The sequence below is a fragment of the Falco peregrinus genome, chromosome 2 (genome assembly GCF_023634155.1).
Source record: "Falco peregrinus isolate bFalPer1 chromosome 2, bFalPer1.pri, whole genome shotgun sequence".
Lineage (NCBI taxonomy): Eukaryota > Metazoa > Chordata > Aves > Falconiformes > Falconidae > Falco > Falco peregrinus.
The window spans coordinates 98,470,107-98,491,204 of NC_073722.1; the positions used below are offsets into that span (position 1 = coordinate 98,470,107).

The window sequence follows — 21,098 nt, forward strand, 5'->3', positions numbered from 1 at the left end:
GGCTTGCAAATATCCAATTCTAACTGGATGACATGCAAATATTTTAAGTGTTGCTCTACTTGAAATTCAGTCTTGAAAACATACTTTCATATAAAAAATTTTCAAATGTGAAAGACAATTGTGTGCTTTGCCACTTATATTAAGTTATATGGTATAGTATTATATTTGGAAACATTAGAGCTTATTTATAATGATTTGAGAAGTAAATATTTCTTTTTTAAGAATCCATCATTTAGGACAGATGAGAAAGCAGATTTAAAACACACAAAGACTCTTACCTGCTATACTTGCAAATATTTCACTGAATCCAATCAGCACATATTGAGGAATCTGCCACCATATCGGCAAATCTGCAGCATGGTATGTAACATTTCCAATTGTCTGATTAATTGTTTTAACCTTTACAATTTTCAGTCTGTTGCTTTCCAGAATTCCTGCATTAAGGGGGGGTAAAAAAGATTGACCTAAGATGCAAACATTGTTTCTTCATATTAAGAATTAAATTACATATTAAGAATTACATTACAATTCAGTCCTGCAGTGCAATTACAAACTATAAAACAGGAATATATATCTCCTTATTTCCTAACATAAAGCATTTCAGATTATTTTTGCTACTGTTACTTCAAGACATACAGTTCTGCCATAGAATTAGTGATTATATTCTTATTCAGTAGCAATAATTATAAGTACCTAAGCCTTTTCCAGATGGATTAGCTGAGAGCCTTCTCATACAAACTATGTTGTTCGGTTTTTTTAAAGAATCTCATTTTCTCAAACTACTACTTTGCAGTGTTAAACCACTGCACCTGCCACCACAGTATTAATAAACGAGAACCCATTTTCCTTATTGAAATGGCTACACTAGTCCTGTAGAACTATGAAAATCCTCTGTGAGTATGATCATGACATTTATATGACACTTATCATCCCAAGAGATCCAAAAGCTCATTAGAGCTTGATTTACAAGCAATACATTGCAGAGAAAGTACTTCATGTAGAATGAAAAATAGACATGATAATGTAAAATATAACCATTTTTAGCTTGCTCAACACAACAGTTTAGAGTAGAAAGTGAGTATCAAATAATGCTGTAGGGTTTTTGTTGAAGTTGCCCAGATTAAAGGATTTGCCGCACTGTTACATAAAATGCACAGAATAGCTAGTAGTTAATAAAATTCCCCGCCTCACCCAAAAAGGACCTCTATAAAAGAATTCTCAATATCCTTGGAAATGAGGGGAATTTATTAATCACCAGTTCAGAGGAGCAACAGTAAGTCAATGGCACTGCTACTTGTAATACACGTTATACACACACGGCCTCCCATTTTGTGCCTGTCCGTTTTGGTCTCTTTCTGCTTACTGAGCCAAGATTCCACCTAATCTTGGGGCACAAAATATCACTCCTCTTACATACAAAACAAAATTGTACAAGATTTAGAAGACAGACATGATGCTTCATGGATATCATACTATGTACAAGTGATTACATCTGTTTCCTCACTTCTAGCTTTTTCTTTCCTAGAGGCAGCCAAAGGATGACATGGACATTTAATACGATGCTGACAGAACCTATTGACAGCACTTTTCATATAAAAAAGCACAAGCCATTTTTAATGCCCAATGTAACATCTGTTCTCCTGTTTCTTCTGAGATCTATGACATACAAACCTTGAGGGGGCCAAGCAGATCCCCATGTCTCTCCTAAGTTAGTGTTCCAAGGGAAACGAGTGGTGTTTGCCAAAACACCTCCACACCACAACATGCAGCTTCTTATCAGTCCTGACCATGGTGAGGGACCCAAGCTGGGACCCAAAACCCCCTGTAGTCCCTATATGCATTCTGTAGGTGAGGCCATAACTGAACACATTCTAGAAATCACATGCTTAAGGATAACGTTGCATTTCGTTATTGTAGGGAGTTGGAACTCCAAAAACCAGACTTGAGGGAGCACACACGAACAAGTGACTTCGGAAAGTACTTTGAAAAGGATGGAAAGCTGCATTTATATAATGGGTGTTTACTCATTCATAGCAGTCCAGAATCTCTTCAAGTACAAAATCTTGCAACAGCTCTACAGCCTAATCTCATGACACACAGAAAACAGAATTACTCAAGTTTGCTTAAATACTACCTTGAGGCCCCAAAATGTTTCTTAAAAAGTATGTTTTCCTTAGTAACATCTGTTTTTGAGGTAAAGACTGTTCTGAACTTAGTACCTTTTAGTGTCAAGCCACCACATTTTCTCTACCTTCATTTCTTTTCAGGTGACCACTTACCCATCTTATTTTTAAGTACTTTTCTTTAGCTTTTCAGCCACCTCAGTGCCCTCTGAACTGTGAAAAGCTGAAGTCATTAAAATAAACCTGGATTTCTTGGTGTTTTAGTTTTAATACAGCTGACAAACATTTTAGAGTGGAACTTAACTAAAATGTAAACAAGGCAGTACAATCAGCTAAGAACTCAGACATAATTTCATTCATATGCATTCAACACAAAATTATTGCACCTCTAATGCTAACTAACATTAACACCTAGTGATCCTTAATGCCTCTGATACTCTTCTTAACGTAAGTAGATTTAGGAGGTGTTTAACCACACAGGAGCATAACTACAACATACCAAGCGTTGTCATAAATTTATCTTCAAGGCCAAGTACTTCAGAATCTAGAATCTATGAATTCTTTCTTAGACTTTGATAGACAAGCTTCAAGTTTAATCTTACAGTTTTAGTAGTTAAAAGAATCTTAACTGCTTGCTACAATTGTTTAAACTCTATAAATGAAGTAGATTTTCCAGTTGAATAACCTTATATACTGCTGCTCAGAATTTATGATAAAATGCATGAAGCACTGCAGATGTTCATTAAATCTAATCAGTTGTATTCTCATACAGTTTGTAAGGTATTTAAAATAAGCCAAAAAAATCTAATAGGTAGCCTAAAGTAGCATCCACAACTAATGCCAGTTAGATAAGTAAGTTAAAATGGAAATATGGCACACAAAAAATTATTAAGATACTTCCAAGACTGCAAGTTAAGACATTAACAGCTTCATACTTTTAAGATGTTAATCAATGTCTACCTCTAGGCAGAAATGGTGGGAATTAATGTTGTATTTTAAGAATATTAAAATATGGCTTCTATAACTAACATTTAATGAGAAAATAAAAATTTTATGAAACACGAACCAACAGAAGCTTTCCACCCTGCTAAAATAAACAGAGTTTCCTATGCCCCAAATTTGTTGCAACTGAAGCTCTTAAATTCATGCTATGATGAAGGGATGTTAAGTTAGTCTAAAGGTTAAACTTTCCAACCAGACTGCAGATAACCACCCGAAGAATTTACCTTCTCAGTTTCTACTGTGGAAGAGTTAGGAGAGGCTCAAACAACAAAATTGTGTGTTACATTTGTCGGTGAATAGAAAACAAGTAGTTGAAATTTTTAAGAGTTCTGCTATGCGAACCCATTCCCCAACTCAGCTATCGTAGCTCAATAAGCTTTTTTCCCCCAGTACTAATGAAGACAGATATTGCTGGGTTTGAACTCACATGTGAGCCAGCAGGTTCTATTTAAAGACCTGACATTTAACTGTTCTACATCATCTTCTTTTGCTGGTAGCAGTGTCCTAAGTTAACATGGAATAAGAGAAAAATTCCTATTTTAAGTTTAAATGACTTTGCTTTAAGAGCTTTACTTGCCCACACGCAAAGTGACCTTGGCCTAATAAGGTAATTATCTCTCTCATTGAAAGAAATCTTAATAGCCATATAAAGTGTCCCTCTCTAAAATATAGGAGATTACAACTGCTGAAATTAATTTATTTAATGCTATAATGCTTTATCAATATGTTCATTACAGTGATACTAGGTGAAGGCTATAGGTTCTATGAAGCATTGCTCAGGGATGTTCAGTTCCACATCAGCAGTGCTTAACAACTTTAAATCATCTCAAAAGCAGCTGATTTATGGTTTGAACAGAGTTGTCATCTTTTTCCTTTCATGCTACAGCTAAGCTATTTTACACTACGGTAATTCCCAAACATTAGGGAACATTAAGATGGGGAGAAAAAAAACCAAAGTGTGAGGAAATTCTTGTTCAGCTATAACCTAACTTTATTGTTTCAGATAAAGTGAAATTTTACCTAAAATTCTTTCCCTGCTTTAATACTTGGAAGTCAAATATATGAAGGAACATACTTATTTCTGAACTAATTTGTTTTTCAAGGTAAATAAATTTTCAGCTTCAAGATAAATTGTTAATAAATCAAACAACATGGACCTCAACAATACCATAAAGATTATTTTAAGAGGATTAACAGCCTTATACCCAAACACTGGACACTTTGTTCAGACAACCTAAACACTGATCATGAAGCTAAGGCATTTGTTGAGAAAATACAGTCAGAAGACAAATAGTTCTCCTCTACCAAGCATACTAGAAAGTAACACTGTATATGAAAACCTTAATTGACAATTGGTTTTAAAAGGTATACTCAAAGTCTATTGCAGGCAGGCAAAATGGTCCAATTTTATTTCAAACATTCAAAACAGTAAGTTTTTGGATCAAGTATCTTTCATTGTGGGAAATACAGTCATGCAGTTGCATTCTAACTATCCCATGGAAAAGACTTCTCAATAATCTCAAATTAAAGATTCACAAAGGTGTTTTTTTAAAATGCTATTGCAAGTAGCTGAATAAATAACTATGGAAGTAGATCTCAGAGTTGTTTTCTTACCTGCAGCAAATGCAGAACACATTACAAAGAACATTCCAACTGCAATCCTCTTCAGTGAGGATGGGAGCAAGCCATTCCTCTTTAAAATGGGGTCCACCAATTTATCTTTTAAGGGTATTAGGATCAGAATAAGTACTGCATCAAACATAGTCAACCAGGCTGCTGGAAACTGAAAAGATAAGATGACTTAAGTTAGTAATTTCCTACTTAAGGGTTGATTTTTCCTATTATTTTACAAAGGAAAAAATATTTTTGATGGAAGACTGAGATCCAAAATAAACCACAGTGTACTGATAGCTACTGTGAAAAGAAAAATAAGAGTATGTAAAAGCTGAGGAAAACCATCAGTTATTCAGGTTTTCCTTTAATTTGGCAGTTCATAATTCTCTTAGCTCAGAAGCACAAATGCTTCCCCACTGTATAACTATAGTGACGAATATATACTATGCTCTATATAATCTATAATAATATATAACACTATAGATGCACCTCCAGCTGGGCTGAGGTGGGTGTTGGGTGGGTTTTTCTGTTTTGCTTTGTTGGTTTTGGTTTTGGGTTTTTTTTGGGGGGTGGGTGGGTGTAGGAGCTTTCCAGTGGGACTGAACAATGTCAAGTGCCCAGAGAAAAAAGGTTCTTTTCAAAAAAGCAAATAGTGCACATTGTTCCAAAGAAAACCAGGAATAAAAAAATTACTGGGCCAATGAAGAGAGTACTCTAAGAAAACAAAATGTAGAACTCAGCAAAGATGTTTTGCAATTTTTTTTTAGGACCTTACTCAATTTTTTTTTTTGTTAAAATAAAAGTTAACTATCTAACTAAAACTGTACAAATTCCTTTTGAAAGATGAGGAAGCCATTAGCATTATCACAACGTGAGGTTTTCTGCATGCATCCTGAAATGCATTTAATGGGAAAAAATCACTATCCTTTGGGAGCTTTTCTACGGTTGAGATGTTTTTAGTCATAGAACACCTGTCTGAGGAATGATTGATTAAGCCACTCAAACCTAGTAAACAAAATTGTGCAGACTATTTAAGTGAATATACCCCAAGATACATTTTTAAAAGCATTCAAAGTCAGTATTAATGGCATGCAAATCATGATTTAATGCAGTTAAATAGTCCCTATTATTTTGCTTTCAGTGATATACACTAGTCTTGACAGAATTAAAACGTTTTTTCTGCTTCAGTCACAAAAAACATTTAATAGCCAGGTTCTATAGATCTTCTATTATTAGGCTTAGAACTTTCAGAATTATGGCACAGAACAGTAGAAACAGAGTTTACTAATGTAATACAAAATTCAATTAAAATTAAACTACACTTGTCAAATGAACAAAGAGAATGGTGTAACACTTGCATCCTTTCTCATTTGCAAGACTCAGTAATTGGCAGTAAGATTCCCGTCTGTATGAATGAGACAATTTCTACCAAGCTTACTAATATTTAGCCTGTGTTCTGAGCTAACAAACCAAGACAGCACAGGAAAATTTATAAAAATGTTCTGGTTTGGGAATATTTTTTTAAATTGCATTTAGAACAACGTGATACTGTACTGTGTTCTGAGCTAACAAACCAAGACAGCACAGGAAGACTTACAGAAATGTTCTGGTTTGGGAATATTTTTTAAAATTGCATTTAGAACAACGTGATACTGTACTGTGCATTGCACTGACTCTTTGACCCAAAATACAAGCACGGCTTGAACTATGCGTTTCTGATGCAGATTTAGTTTTTGATACTAAACTGTTTCCCTGTGTGTGTAAACTCAAGGTTAGAATAGATGAATATTTTTCTAGAGGTTACGCAGGATGACCAAGGGGCCTGTGACAATGTGAAGTTACACCCACAGTAAGAGGAAGACAGCCATGTTCCCTTGAGGCTGCAAATCTCAACCACTGCAAGAATCTCAATAACCCAAGCCCTGAGCCTCTAACATGGGGGGGGCATGCATCCCTCATTCTAGATGAGAACCCCGTTTCACTGGCCGGTTGTAAGAACTCCAGTATGGCTGTGACGATGACACACTGCAAAAACAAGGAGTTAGCAAAATGTGAACCTTTAGTTCTGCATAAGCGAAGCCGGAGTTGGCACTTTCACAGGAGTTTGAGCCAGTGCACCAAGTCTTTGACTGACATCAAGCTGTGTCCACACACGGCTTTGTCAAAATCCCCAGCTAGCATGAGCATATGTATGTGGCACATTTTTAGCACTCTGCACGCAGATACGTTGTGACAACAGTAGTTAGAAGTACTACGGCTTTCTTGCTGTGCATGACAGTTGCCATTGCAGTTCTCCAAGGAACGCTGGCAAATGCTTTCTGGTTCATAGTTTGCTGACCCCAAGAAGTTATGATGATGATGATGGTAAAACTCAATTCACCCCAACCTCTACTTAATGTTTCCCGGGCATTTCAAGATCATAGACTTGAAAATGGAATAAGCTGGTTTAGCTATATAAAAATACTCGGCAGTTTGATACATAAGGTTATGTACATTGCTTAGCAATCTTCACATACTTCGAAAAATGCACCATGACTTCTGCCGAGTCAAACTCTTGCTTATTTTGAAATATTTAGCAATTTAAAACTTTCAATATCCCTCCCTCTCCCACTCACCTTTTCATTTGCTTCAAATATCACATCAGCATTAACCTATGTAACAGTTTGTACAAAGACTGATTTGTGTAATTAAGAGTCAAGGATGTAGGAATGTTTTATCATTGCTGAATCTGGTAAGACAGAAGAATAATACCAAACGCCTCTGGCACTGCTGTATTTCATACAAGCAATCACTTGGGGGGGGGGGGGGGGGGGGTGTTTAAAATGTATGGTTTTCCATTTTCTACTCTATCAGGAGCCTGCAAATTAAAAGGGCATACACATATTTCACTCTTTTCAAATCAAGAGGTAGTAAGACTTTATTATTATTGGGCAGAGGTGCTAAAAGAACTTAAGGAAAACCTAGACCTGGTAAGGTACAATGTTTTTCATGTAAAACATTGTAGTACCACTCCTTTTCTTAATTACCACAAATAATTTTCATTTGGAGCAATCAAACAAGTCAGAATCACTTTCAAAGATACTACCCACATAATGCAGATTACAGGTCAGCATCCTTCAGGTAAACCACATACCAATGAAGACAGCAAAAATCTAATTAATTTGACTTACGCTGTTAATGCTGATAGATCACAGCAAAGTATTTCAAAACAAGACAAGAACAACACAACAGATGTGCTGCAGAGAAAGGAGCCAGTCAGTTAAGCAAGACAGAAAAAAATTATTTAGAAGTATCAAGAGAGACTAGGATCATTCTTCCATTGTCCCTGCCTTAAATTCTGCATATTTTAACTAAACACTAAAACCAGGTAACTAACTTTTAAAGGCACACTTTTAAATTAGACAAAGTGGCTACATGGCATGAGTGGTATTTTAAAGTCTTTTCAGCAACACCAATGAAAACTTTTTTGTTTGTTTGTTTTTTTAACTAATCTAAACATAATGCTCTACTTACAACTTGAAAACAACTCTAATGCCCAAAAAAGGTGGTGAGGAAAGCTCAGTTTGATAAACAAAGCTCCATGTTAATTTCTATACAATAAATATTCAGACTGACAATATTTTTAATTTTCAGACTGACAATGGGACACTGAAGTCTTGTGTGCACTTTGTTAGAAAAAAGAAAATCCACTTCTCTAGTCCAACGACGACAATGTTCTAACAAGAGTCACATAGTTCATAATAACAGAAAAAAATTAAGAGTCCCCTCTCATACTCAAGCAATAAAGAAAAGTAAAAAGCTCAAAGAAAAGAGCAAATGTAAATGTACTAACCTGTATTAAAGTAAAACTAGGTGTATATATTTATTAGGTGTGTATATATATATATATAAGGTATATCTAACACAATTACCCTGAATATGGTCCACAATTAAAACTGATGCAACTAAAACAGAAGCCTCAGACTAATTAGGATTTTGAAATAAGAAAATATCTTATTTTTAAATGAACATGGAACTCAAACACCACAAAACGGAACCCTGAAGTTAAAGTGGCAATGGCTTTCTGTCCCCAAAAGCTATGCAAAATAAAAAAAAAAAAATCCACAGAGAACTCAGTTGAGGAAATTTGCTTTAGATTCTTTTGTTGACAGCACGCATTTAACTGAAAAAGTCAAACTACTCTTTCTTTATAGTTTTTTTAACTGTATAAAACTAAGTAACTATCATTTGGTTGGTTTAGAAGTCTTACTTAGCCAGTATGACTATATCTATATCTATATTTTATATATTTTTATATATATATATATATATTAAAAACTTCCATTAAGCCTTTGGCTGTGATTCAGAAGCAGCTCAGTTTTCAGACAAGTTCAAAGAAAAATAAAACACCAGCATTTTGTATTTTTGATCTGTATAAAAAAGACTGAAGCCATTCTGTCTTACTGATATGAATCTGAAATAAAACAGAAGAAACTTGATTTTAAAAGAACGTTTTAGTAAGCCTGTTAACAACTTACATTCATACTTTTCGTTTTTATTCCTCAGTACCATTTCTGCAATTACATGATGCCAGCCTTTCTTGAAAAATATTGATCTAACAACTTCCTTCAATATGCTAAACTGAATCAAGGTAAAATGAATACTGATTAAGCAGTATAAAGTTACAAATGTATCTCAGATTCCAAATTTGCAAATACTAATGTTTCAGTTCAGTATGGGTATTCCTCCTGAGTTTTTAGGAATGCTTGTGTACTACTTAAGACTTTGAAAACTTAGGGCATAGAGATTTATAAGCTTTCTTCAAAGATCGTACTTTGTCTACTGAAGGATAAAGACATTCTTAATTAAAGCAGTGAAAGTTACCTAAATACATTCAAAACAGGATGGTGTGAACTCCATACACAGGTAGCTGTGCCAAAATCTCTGTACTATGTGTCATGCTTCTAAATGCCCCACGTCTGTGGCTATCGATTCCCCTTAACTTTCTGGAATTTTTGTACCATACTTACCCATTTTGCATTTCAACTAAAGAAAAAATACTTTTCACTTGCTTTGCCCTGCTTACCGTATGAATTGAGTTGGTGTCGTTTGATATTTCAGGAATTTTCAGATGGAGACTTTGCAACACATATGTTGTCTGCATCTAGCATTAGGAAAGATAAGTTGTGACTACTTGAACAAGATAGTACTAAGAGCAAGGTATTTTTACATTTTTAATAATTAACAAAGATTATACCAGAGGTAAAGTGTTAATATAGCAAAACAAAAAGAATTGTTGTTAGAACATGTCAAGATTTTTTAACCTTTACATTTATTTTTATTAAAAACACAAAGCATCACTCATGTGACTTTCAAAACAATTTCTGCATATCTTCCCTCAAAAACCTACCTGCCATCCTGTTTCATCTCATTAAGACAGAAAAAACAGAAAGGAAGTAATTAAAATGAAATCTAGACCACTGATCCTGATCTATCTGAATCAAATGCAAGATGAAACAGAGCGCAGCATTTAAGATACGTTAATTTGTACAACTGTTAGTTTTAACTATCATTTTAATGCTTTTGTTTTCTTTTTTATAATTAAGTCAAAATATTATTTGCAAGTATTCTTAGTAGCCATTATTCATGTCTCAGCTTCGGGGTAAAGTTTCATATTTATGAAAGCCCCCAGAAAAAGGTGAAATTAGACACTTTGGCATACTGGTAAGCTAATACAGCTTTCCACAACAATTTTATCTAGGAAATAAAAAAAATTCAGAAGCAGCTACCATCACATAGTATTGGTTTTGTTAACATAGTATTACTTAAATGACTCCTGAGATGCAACCCAGGTGTGTGAAAGACAAGTAGTTGACAGTATTGAACACACGGGTATTAAACAAGTCAAACTGTCAATACTAGAGTTCTGAAAAATCCTTTTCAATATTAATCTTCTTTAGAATCACAGCTACTGAACACTAACTGTGATAGACCTCATGGAACAGTTTCCCCTTGAAGCTTTTCTATGTTTCCTCCTGGCAGCTGATCTGGGGGGTGGTTTTCAGACAGGAGTTAGATTTGTAACACAGACTCAGAACTGCAACTGAATGCTAGTGTCCTAAGACCTTTCAACTGCAACTGGGAGAAGAGGAAATTATGGCCTTAAATTAAAAGTGATGTTTTTTAGATGCGTAAAATAAAAATGTAACCGTTTGGAACTACTCACTTGAAAATACACTGTCCAGTAAGGTATTAAAGCCAAAAAGACAGGGATAATCTTGACAAGAGCTTTCACATCTTCTACTTTATCTTCTCTGAACGGGCCCCCACGAGACAACTTGGCCATCTCAAACAGGCTTTGCTTGCGAGGTTGCTGAAGTATTCCCTGGCCTTCACTTTTGAAAAGAATTTGAAACGTTTAGTCAAACAACAACAAAAACTGACACAACTGGCAAACTTGTGACACTTCGTTATAAAGAAACTCATGCCTTTCAAAAATGAGTTAGCTATTCCTGTAAAATACAGCAAAACTAGGCCAGAATGAGTCATCAGCAGATTAAAGCACAAGCTGAAAACTTCCATTATAAAGGTTTCCTTATTTCCCATTCTCCCACCACCACACACAAATATAATTTATATATTCTGCAATATGCAGAACTTAAGAAACAGTATCACAAAATACAGGTTATTCTGATTCATTAAACTGATTTGCAATGTGAATACACGAAAGCCCTTGCAGAGGAGGCACTTGACATCTCTTATCATCACCGACTAAATTCAGCCACCAGTATTCCATGGGTATCTCTTAAGAGGGGAAAAACCATCTAGAAAGCAAAAAGCCAATATATGTTTTGGCTGCCATCAAGCCAGTTACGACACTAAATACAGATGACATGTTTTTCAAAGTAGAAGTTAAACATATCTAAGTAGAGAAGAAAGTAGAAAGTTAACTAACGCTTAAAACCAGCACACTTAGGTTACATTACACTTCCAGAAACTGAACTGTCAAGTCACAGCACTCAGTCGACAACAGCTGATGATCTTGCAGCATGGAGATCAGTGATCTCAAAACGTGCCCCTCTTTTATCCCAGAACTCCCAGAAAGCACCTCCATTATGCCAATTTTCCAGTTTCAGTTCTCAAAGCAAAACTGCATATTCTAGTGTATTCTCTAGGGTGACTTACTGCCAGCTAGTTCGAACTAACCCGTTCCAACTCTTAGGCCGATTCACTGAATTCAGACTATACAAAAGAGCTCATTACAAACCTATTAGTTGAATGTTCCACATGTCTTTTTCTTGAGCAACAAGAATATGCGAGAATTTTAAACATGTCTGTGAAGGCACTACCATCAGGCGGTTTTGTGATGAAGAAACTCTGACCACATAAGAAAACCATGAATGAAATCCCAATGCAAACTGTTGGGATACTATATCCAATAACAAAGCTCACATTCTGTTGAATGTATGCAATGCCTCCCAGAGAGAGAATAGCTCCCAAATTAATGCTCCAATAAAACCAATTAAAAAATCTTCTTGTGGCTTCTGGACCCCGATCTTTGACCTGGAAAAGATTAAAAACAAGTCATTTAATTTCTGAATTCTGATAAACAGGCTTAATTTTCTTCAATCAAGTTCAATGCACTGAAGGGTATAGGTTTAATTTAGTGTCATACTGAAATGATTGAAGTGTTTTGGGCTTAGCATGGTATTTGATGAAATGACACCTTACTGAGCTACCCCATTACATCAGTGACCTTCTAGAAGTTCAGCACAGGGATAGAAAAGTCATACAATACTAAACTACATCGTTTTCCCATAGAGTTCATTATTATTTCTACTGCACTGTCTCTCATTTGATCATTTCTCTAGACAAAGATCACTCAGATTAATGTCCCGTAGTCCACAGAAGTGGACTTTTTTTTTAGTAAAAAAAAGTTAAGCTACCCAAAAATTAATGTATTAATAGTATTGCAACAATTTCTTCTTCCAACTGTGTATGCAAAATAGTTAATCATATTCCGTTTTCTAAGCCTCAAATGACTACTTGGTAATTTAAGCAGACATTTAAATTTTAATACAGTCCTAATGCCTCTCATCAGAACATAAACTGAACACTTGCCATTCTGACCTTTAAAAAAATGAAATAATTACATTTGGGTTGCTTGAGGTGTCACAAGATCCCAGTAAACATTTACTCCTATGTTAGGTCAGCACTAGTTCATAGTGCTCTTTTTCTGCTTGAAGCTTTCAGCGTCTTTCAGAAGCTTTCAGTGAAAGTAAAGACATCCCTGGTTTACAGAATTACCCTGTACAGTTTTCAGCATCACTCTTTATTCTGTATTGCCTACCATAAGTCACCCCATGTTTTGCAATTAAGTCACAGGAACCCAGCATCACTCATAAGGTGTGATGTAGGAGAAATTATGCAAGCTAAAATTTGAAATACATTAAAAAGATCAACTAGTCTGTAGAAGAATTCATAATACCGTACTTGTCACTGTTTTATAACTGAAAGGCCATTAACAACGACTAGCAAGTCAGTGCCATGCACCAGTCTTGCTGAGTCAGTTGCTCTTGATTTCTAATTGCAAGTTTCCCTTCCTCATCTGTCAGATCTTCAAAAAAATCTGTGTCTAGTCTGCCAATAAAAAAAGCAAGCTATGTCTTGAAGTAAGTTTTTAGCATTGTCAGTTCTGATTTACAGCTTCAAGTTTCTCAGTGGTGCAAAAACCCATCAGTATCATTTAACCAAGCCTAACAAAAAAAAATATCAAGGCATCTATTCCAGTGCATGGTTAATAGCATTGTTAGGCATTCAGGTGGGGCTGTTAGCATATCAAATACAATCTTGAAGCCTAAATCCAAGAAATTCTCCCTTTCCAGTTTCAACTTGGTACCCATTTTGTAATTTTAACAGTCATCACCTGCAGTAACATATCAAGCTAGGAATTCCTTCTAAACCCTAAGTGGCAACAAATCATTATATCATAAACACAATGCTCCACTTATATGAAGAGTTAGCAATCTATTTTAGAGAGTTTCCATTTCTTCATCATAAAATCTCAGTTTTCTTATGATTTCTGCAAGCAGGATGCTTCCCACTCTTCCTACAAATGACCTTGCTCACGTCTATGCAAAGAAAAGCTGGCAGACAAAACTGAACTTCGATACAGGTAAGAACAGGGCAAGAACAGGGCAAGCACAGCACAGTGCTTCTATCGAGTATTATCCGAGCCTCCAACCATTAGCTCCTGAGAAACTTCATGAACGAAGGATGTCTTCTGTCTACTTAACAAATGCTGCAGGTCTCCCCTCCATGAACTTGTCTAGACTGCCTCTGAACCCAGGTCAGCTTTTAAAACCGTAACATCCTGTGGCAAAGAGTTCCCCAGCTAATTATACAGTGGGGAGAACCACCTCCATCTGTCTGTTTTGAACCTGCCCTGTACCAGTCCCACTCGTTTTACCATGTTCCAGGAAACAACAGAAGACAACAGCTTCATCCCACCCCTGGTCCAGTTCTGCCTCTCTCCCCCAGCCACTACTTCCACAAACCGTCATATCTTCCTTCCAGCTGCCTTTTCTGAGAGAGAGAGTTGCAGACTGTTTCCTGATTCCTTGCATGGGAACTACTGACATGTCCATGGCCCTTCCCTGAAACTTCCATCTCCAGTATCCTTTTTGAAACAGTGACCAAAAAGGAATGCAATGTTCAAAGGACAGACCCACCAGAGGCTTACAATGAAAATAATCCATTTTCTGCTTCTTTGTCAAGGTATATATAGCCTAAAAATCACATCACAGCCACGTCTGAAATGCCACTATAGCATTTCATTTACAAACATTAATAACTTAATACAAATTGCACTGAACTAGCTGGTGGAATATCTTGTCAAAGCGGAACAGCCATGAAGATTTCTTACCAAAGCCAGAAAACAAGTGTTAAAAGGCAATCCTTGTAGTTCCTTTCAAGCACTACGTCAGCTGCCCAAAATATAAGCTATATTACATTTACAGCAGACGACTCAAGGTTTCCCCTTTCTAACTATTACTTGAGTTGTGTGACCGCACAAAATAGATTGGTTTATCCTCTTCATAAGTACACACTACATTTTAATAAGGAACCAAGAAGAAAACCATGTTGGAATTTTATTATTTTACTTTTATCAGGGACAAGTATTTTTCTCAAAACTGCACGATGTCTCCTTTCCCCCCTTATGCTTACATTATTTTCAATCATCCAAGCAGAAAGGAAAATCTATCACTCCCTCGGCTCAATTTCATCAGTGCTCAAGCACACACTCTCCTTGTGGTACCAGCACCACCAGCTTCATTATATTCTTAATGTCCTACCAGCAACTGCAGCAGGAAAACTCTGCACATAAATGGTACAAGTATGGTGTGGGTCCTGGCTCGAACCTGTCCTGTGGGCTAAGGGTTCCACATCCCTGCAGTAAAGGTCAAAATAGGTATGTTTACAAGATTCTGCCCCCATCATAACAAAATCTAAAAGGTATGAAAAAGGTAACCTTCTTACATTTATCACGTTTTAGTCAAACTCCCTACAACAGGAAAATGCAAACAGTAGCAGCAAAATGCCATGGCTAGCGTGCAAGGCTTCCTATCAGCAAATGCAAATACTGTAGTAACACTGTTTCAAAGGTGCCCTAACTTGAATGAATATTAGCAAGTATCTAATACACACAATTTATATGCTCAAGATAACACCTTGTTTTGCATATCAGCCCAGATTGGGACGTTTTCCACAAAATTTAGCAGAGTTGGACAGCTGTCACTTATTTAGATCAACTCTCACTGCAAAATATCCTACCTTGAGTCTCCAGTTCACTAGTCTGCATTCCTCAATCTTACACAGCTTTTTTCCCTACTAAATGGGATACCACATCATTCTCCAAGAACACTAAGGAACACTCCAGTAGTGCTTCTACTTCAACAAAAATACAGAATGACCTACTGTACCATACAAGGAGCATCCCAATTGCCCCAGATTTTCCACTTTTAAACCATAAGTTTAATAAAACCATTTAAATTTTTTTAAAAATTACATTTTTAAACCATAAGCTTAATTAAACCATTTTAATTAAAAAAAAAAAACCACACCCAACCAAACTAAACCCCAAAAGCCTCCCACTCCCCCATAGCCCTCACCCAAAACTAAAAAAAAAAACAAAACCCACACCAAAAAAATCCACCTACAAAGAAATGAAGGAAATGAGCAACTCTTAAGCCTTCTGGCCACAGCTGCTTTGTCGGTAACTGGCCACATGTCAATGCTGCCTGCATTCAGGTGGCCTCTAAAGAGGAAATAAAATGATTGTGCTACTTTCAAGACATCTAACATAACTTCCGCAAAAGAAAATCTAACCTAACAATTGATTTTTGTACAGTCCAAAAGTCCTTTTTCTTGTTATATCTGATAACTACCATTTACATATAGTTAATTCAAATGCAGAAAGAAAAGCACAGTGTCATTCTGTGTTTTCTAACTGGGACTTACACAGCACTGGATTTCAAAATAGTAAAGGAATAGTTCTCAAAATTCAAAATTTCTAAAACAAAACACATATCAGACTAATTATGGTCAGGTGAGATATAATTACAACTACAGTTTTCACGATAAAGAATCCTGAGTGCCTGGAACACTATGTTATGGTAATTATGTAATCATTTAGTTATTTACAGCCACTTTCAGCAGAGGACACATCAGCTGTGTGACTGCAGTGCAATACTCTAAACTCATGTAGGATAGGAGTTTTAACATCTTACAATCAAAACAAAATTTTAAATGCAACTACAGTAAAGAAGTAGTTGTAGTTACAACATCTGATGAAAAGTCATTACAAATATCTGACCGACAGCAACTTCCACAGCACAGCCATCCCTGCAGTTAACACTTAGACCTCATTCTGACTTGGAAGAAAGATGATCCCTTGCTGAATTATCCCTCCCCTGGATTTTTCAACACCAGCATCATTCTTAGGTGATGATCCAAGTACTAATCCAAGCAGTTTGTACAGCTCAAAACCAAAAATATTACACAGCTCAAGTATTAAGATTCTATTAGATATTCCTGATTTTTATGTAAAGAGCCAGGAATCTATAAAAGCATAATTGCTTCCCCGTAGTTTCTATGTTTAGATGCTCTGCCTTGTCACAAAGTAATTACCCAGCTCTCTACAGCTAGGTCTGTTTCAAAGAAATTACTATCCGCAGGAATTATTTTTGCAGCAGCTACTACCTATCTGGAGTCTAGCATTCCACAGTGACATCTGATTTCTGACATCATCTGCTAAGGATCTCAAGTATTTCCTAAACCCCAACATTTCAGAGTTCCAGTGTGTCATCATATTGCCTCTCTCCCTTTTCACTTTGTGACAGATCCAAAGCTATGACCTCCTATTTGACTCTCATAAAAGGAAAACAATTATTTAAAAGTTACTGACATCAGCAGTTTTAATTTGTTCCTGCAATCAACTGACAGTCACAAGTGGCAAATGTGACAAAACCCCCCAAATCTATCCCAGCCAACTATGTGAGCAGCCACGCAACAGAGCAAGGATGAAAACGTAGAAGCTTGCCCTTGTCCTTAGCCTACAAAAGAAAAGCACAATGACGTTTTCCTGTCAGGTTTACTCCTACAGAATTCTGACCTTCTAATCCATCACTACAGGCATCAGTTATTCTTTGAAAGCATCTGGAGAGAGCTCAGTAATACAGTACTACTGAGCTGCTACATAATTTCAGATTTTTATACTAAAATCTGAGCAGTCCTCAAAGTCTGCTTCCCCTCGCTAGTACATCCATTGTTTCTGTCAAAAAAACAAGTTAGTACTGCCGATGTGAATGCCACAACTTCAGTTTTCAAACACCTGCAGTCTTAGATGTCCGCAGTCTCCTAAGAAGTTCAACAACACAGTAACTTGCAGTTAGTGACCGTCAAGTCTTTATACATGGTCCCCCATCCTTCCCCAGAGGCTGGAAAATCAAAGTTCTACAAAGAAATAAACAAAGGTTGAAAATCACACTAAAAAGCCATCTTGACAGCAGCAATTTCCAACAGTGTCCTGCCTCTGGTGATGCTACCATTAGCAATGGTTTTAGCAAAGCTAGAAGATTTTTGGCAGGTTATGGACTGCTGATGATTTAAAGACTATGATGGCAATTCAGAAAGAAGACATAGGGTTAAACCTAGCACCTCTAACCACCCTAACCCCACAATAGATTACAAGTAGAGCAATGATTGTAGCTGATAGCAGATCAGAAGTCTACTATTAATATTGGCTTCAACGTTGAAGCTAAATCAGCTTTCACAATAATGAGGGACAGTCATATTGTTTCCTAACGAAACAAGGTCACAAACTGCCACACTGAACAGGAAGTGACTGCAGAACACTGGCGCTTAAAAGCAGAACTGAAAATGCCAGGTTATACATATCACATGATTATAAACACTATTCTAAGAACCAGATTTAGACCTGTATGATGGACCAACCTGCAACTTCTAGAAAAACAGCTCTCATTTAGAACACAGTTAAGTAAAGTTGGTCTATACTTAGTTTGCAGTAGTTTTCTTTCCTAGGCTGACTGGCAAAAGTTACTCTATACTATGTCTACTTAGTCACTTGTAACACCAGTTCTAAAAGCACCCATTTAACAGAAATTAAGAAAGTACATCTTTTTTAATTTTGGAGAAAAAGTAGTATTGGAATTTAATTTCCTGTTTTCCACAAAGCAATTCTTTTCTTCCAAATAAATAAATCCTCATTATGTTTAGGCTCTCCAGCCAAGTTACAGATCATACGCTAAAACTGAAAAGATTACATGGTAATTTTTATGAATGTTAATTGTTGAATTCATTACAATGAAGTGTAATTAACAATACCTACAAGGTGGTTCATATCAGCTGAAGTACATGATACACAAGTCATATTTTCCTTTGTTTGGTATTTAAGGGAAAGAGGACAAATCTTATCAGCACACATCCAGCCAAAACATGTTTGCATTGTGTTCTGGTGTCCCAAGAATGTGACTCTCAGAGACAGACTTTATTCTCAGCAATATATATCCACCTACCCAGCAGTTTGCTACATTCCTATACAGGTAGAATGCACCCCAGAGGACCCTAAACCGCACAACAAGGTAAGTGGTATGCTGTAATGATAATCCAGAAAAAGAGAGAAGGGAAAAAATTCAGTCCTCGGCAGAGCTCTACTGATTATTATGAACCAGAAAGGTGTATTTCTTTTGCTTCACCATACATAAATCACCGTGAATTATCTGCAAATCTAGCCAAAACTTGCTTTCTGTGAAATCCTCAGGGGAAAGCCTTTAGAAAATCCAGCTAGTACAGCTACACTTCCATTGGCAATGGCTCTTCTTCTGCCCTGTTCCTGCCATTATTTATCTCTTATATTTAACGTTCATAAAGTGTTCTGGGGATAAGCAGTCAGTTTTGAAAAACACCTTACAAGATAAAGTCATATTAAAGCCACTTCACTTGATGGGCTCATGCTATCTTAAACAGAACCAATACGCTGGGGGGACACAGCGTCATTCCAAAGAATGACAAATGTAAACTGCACAATAGAGACTGAGGTATGTTATTGTGGTAGATCCTACCTCGCACAAAGAATTTCATGGCATTTCTGATACCTGCTCTAACCAGAACCCAATGGGCCAGTAAACAGACATGCAACCAGATCGGGGGTATTTTCCTTGCTTTGTCATCAATCAAACAGTTTGGTTAGAAAAACTGCTCAGTACCTAAGTACCTGAAATTCTCAATCTGAAAGCAGAAATTATACTTCCAACATCCAGTCAGCCTACTACCTCAGTGTAAGATTGTAAAAAAAGTAGGTGCAACAGCACATTCCAGTCGATACTGAACAATGAGCTGCCTCTGAAATGTTTTCTGTAAAGCCACTTGGTTCTGCAGTGATGATCCAACGAATGATACCACTGAAGTGCATCTGAGTAAGGTTGTTTGACAGGCTATGTCCTTATGAGAACAGCCCAGGTAATATGTTATCACATTGAGAGCACCTTCCCACCTGTCATGTAACATTAGTTCGAACAAAAATACCACTCAAGGGCAGTGCAGCACAGAGAATACCTAAAGCATAAAAGACTTGTTTGTTCTCTAGCCTTCGTTTATCACAGGATGATAAAGGCCTCTGAACGCTGCCGCTGCAGGCCCGTGTCATCCTTGTCAAAGATAAAATGTGTATCAGGTATTTCATCCGATGAGCTCTGAGGTCAAATTAACTGGGTACTTAATGGCTGTTCAACCCAACTCCTCAAGGTGGTGATGGTTTAGCCAAATCAGGTACCACACGTAAGGCAGAGCTACCAGGAAACCAAGGGTCATAAGAGACCAGACACCACACAGCTACCAAAACTCTATGAAACAAGGTCCAAGTCACCAGCCGGCACTGCAGAGGGCACAAGGCTGGGTGACCCGATTCCCCCTGAGACTTAACACGTACAGAACCTGGAGGCTGCGGGTGCACTGCCCACCCCACCAAGGCAAGCCCCCCTGCACGACTGACAGCCATCCCCTGGTTCAGATCAGCACCCGCAAAGGATTTGGCAGCAGCTGCCAAAAAATACTTGACCTGGTCCGCCCCGAATGGGGTGATGTTGGCCTTGACCGACCCGACGCCCAGCCCCACGAGGACCAGTCCGACGAAGGTGGCGCTGGCACAGTAGCGGGTGGCTCCCACCTGGGAGCAAGGCGCCACGGTGGCGTTGGCTGCCGGAGAGGAGCAGTTCTCTATGGGGAACAAGGGGATGTCCCCACAGAGGCCCTGGCGGGTGTGCGGTGCCGCGATGACAGGGAAGGCCAGCATGCCCAGCAGGTAGAGCGCCATGCTGAGCAGGATGGTGCCGAACTTGCCCAGGAGGGCATCAGCCAGCCAGCCTCCGAAGGGCGACACCAGGTAGGTGATGCCCATGAAAAGCAGCAGGGCCTGGCTGGCCTGGGCACCCTCCCAGCCGTAGGGAGGCCCGTTGAGGAAGAGCACCAAATTGGAGGTGATGCCGTAGAAGGCCACGCGCTCCAGCAGCTCGGCCAGCAGCACGGCGGCGCAGGCCAGCCGCCGCCCGTGGAAAGCGCCGCTCGCCGCCCGCCCGCGCTCCCCGCTGCTCAGCAAGGGGCTGCGCTCGCTCGGCTCGGCCTCCTCCATGACGCGGCCTCCTCCTCCCCGGCCCGGCCGCGGCCGCTCCGCGCTTCCCGGCCCACCCCGAGGAGACGCGGCCGCGGCGGCGCGGCCCGACCCGCCCCGGCGGGGAGCGGCGCGGCGCCATTAGCTGAGGGCGCCGTCGCTCCGCCGGTGGCACCGTCACGTGGGCGGCCGGG

General features: G+C 38.0%; 1 protein-coding gene across 1 annotated transcript in view; it reads right to left on the minus strand.

The window, feature by feature from the left end:
- The window catches only part of SLC15A4 (solute carrier family 15 member 4), a 30,771-nt gene extending 9,700 nt beyond the window's left edge, over positions 1–21,071 (minus strand). Inside the window, exons 1-6 of the mRNA XM_027777211.2 lie at positions 20,356–21,071; positions 11,986–12,281; positions 10,945–11,113; positions 9,805–9,882; positions 4,740–4,908; positions 279–434 (exon numbers count right to left, since the gene is read on the minus strand). Coding sequence (XP_027633012.2) covers positions 279–434; positions 4,740–4,908; positions 9,805–9,882; positions 10,945–11,113; positions 11,986–12,281; positions 20,356–20,925 — 1,438 coding nt within the window. The 5' untranslated portion in view covers positions 20,926–21,071. The remainder of the gene's footprint in view (positions 1–278; positions 435–4,739; positions 4,909–9,804; positions 9,883–10,944; positions 11,114–11,985; positions 12,282–20,355) is intronic.
- Between the last annotated feature and the right edge of the window lie 27 nt (positions 21,072–21,098).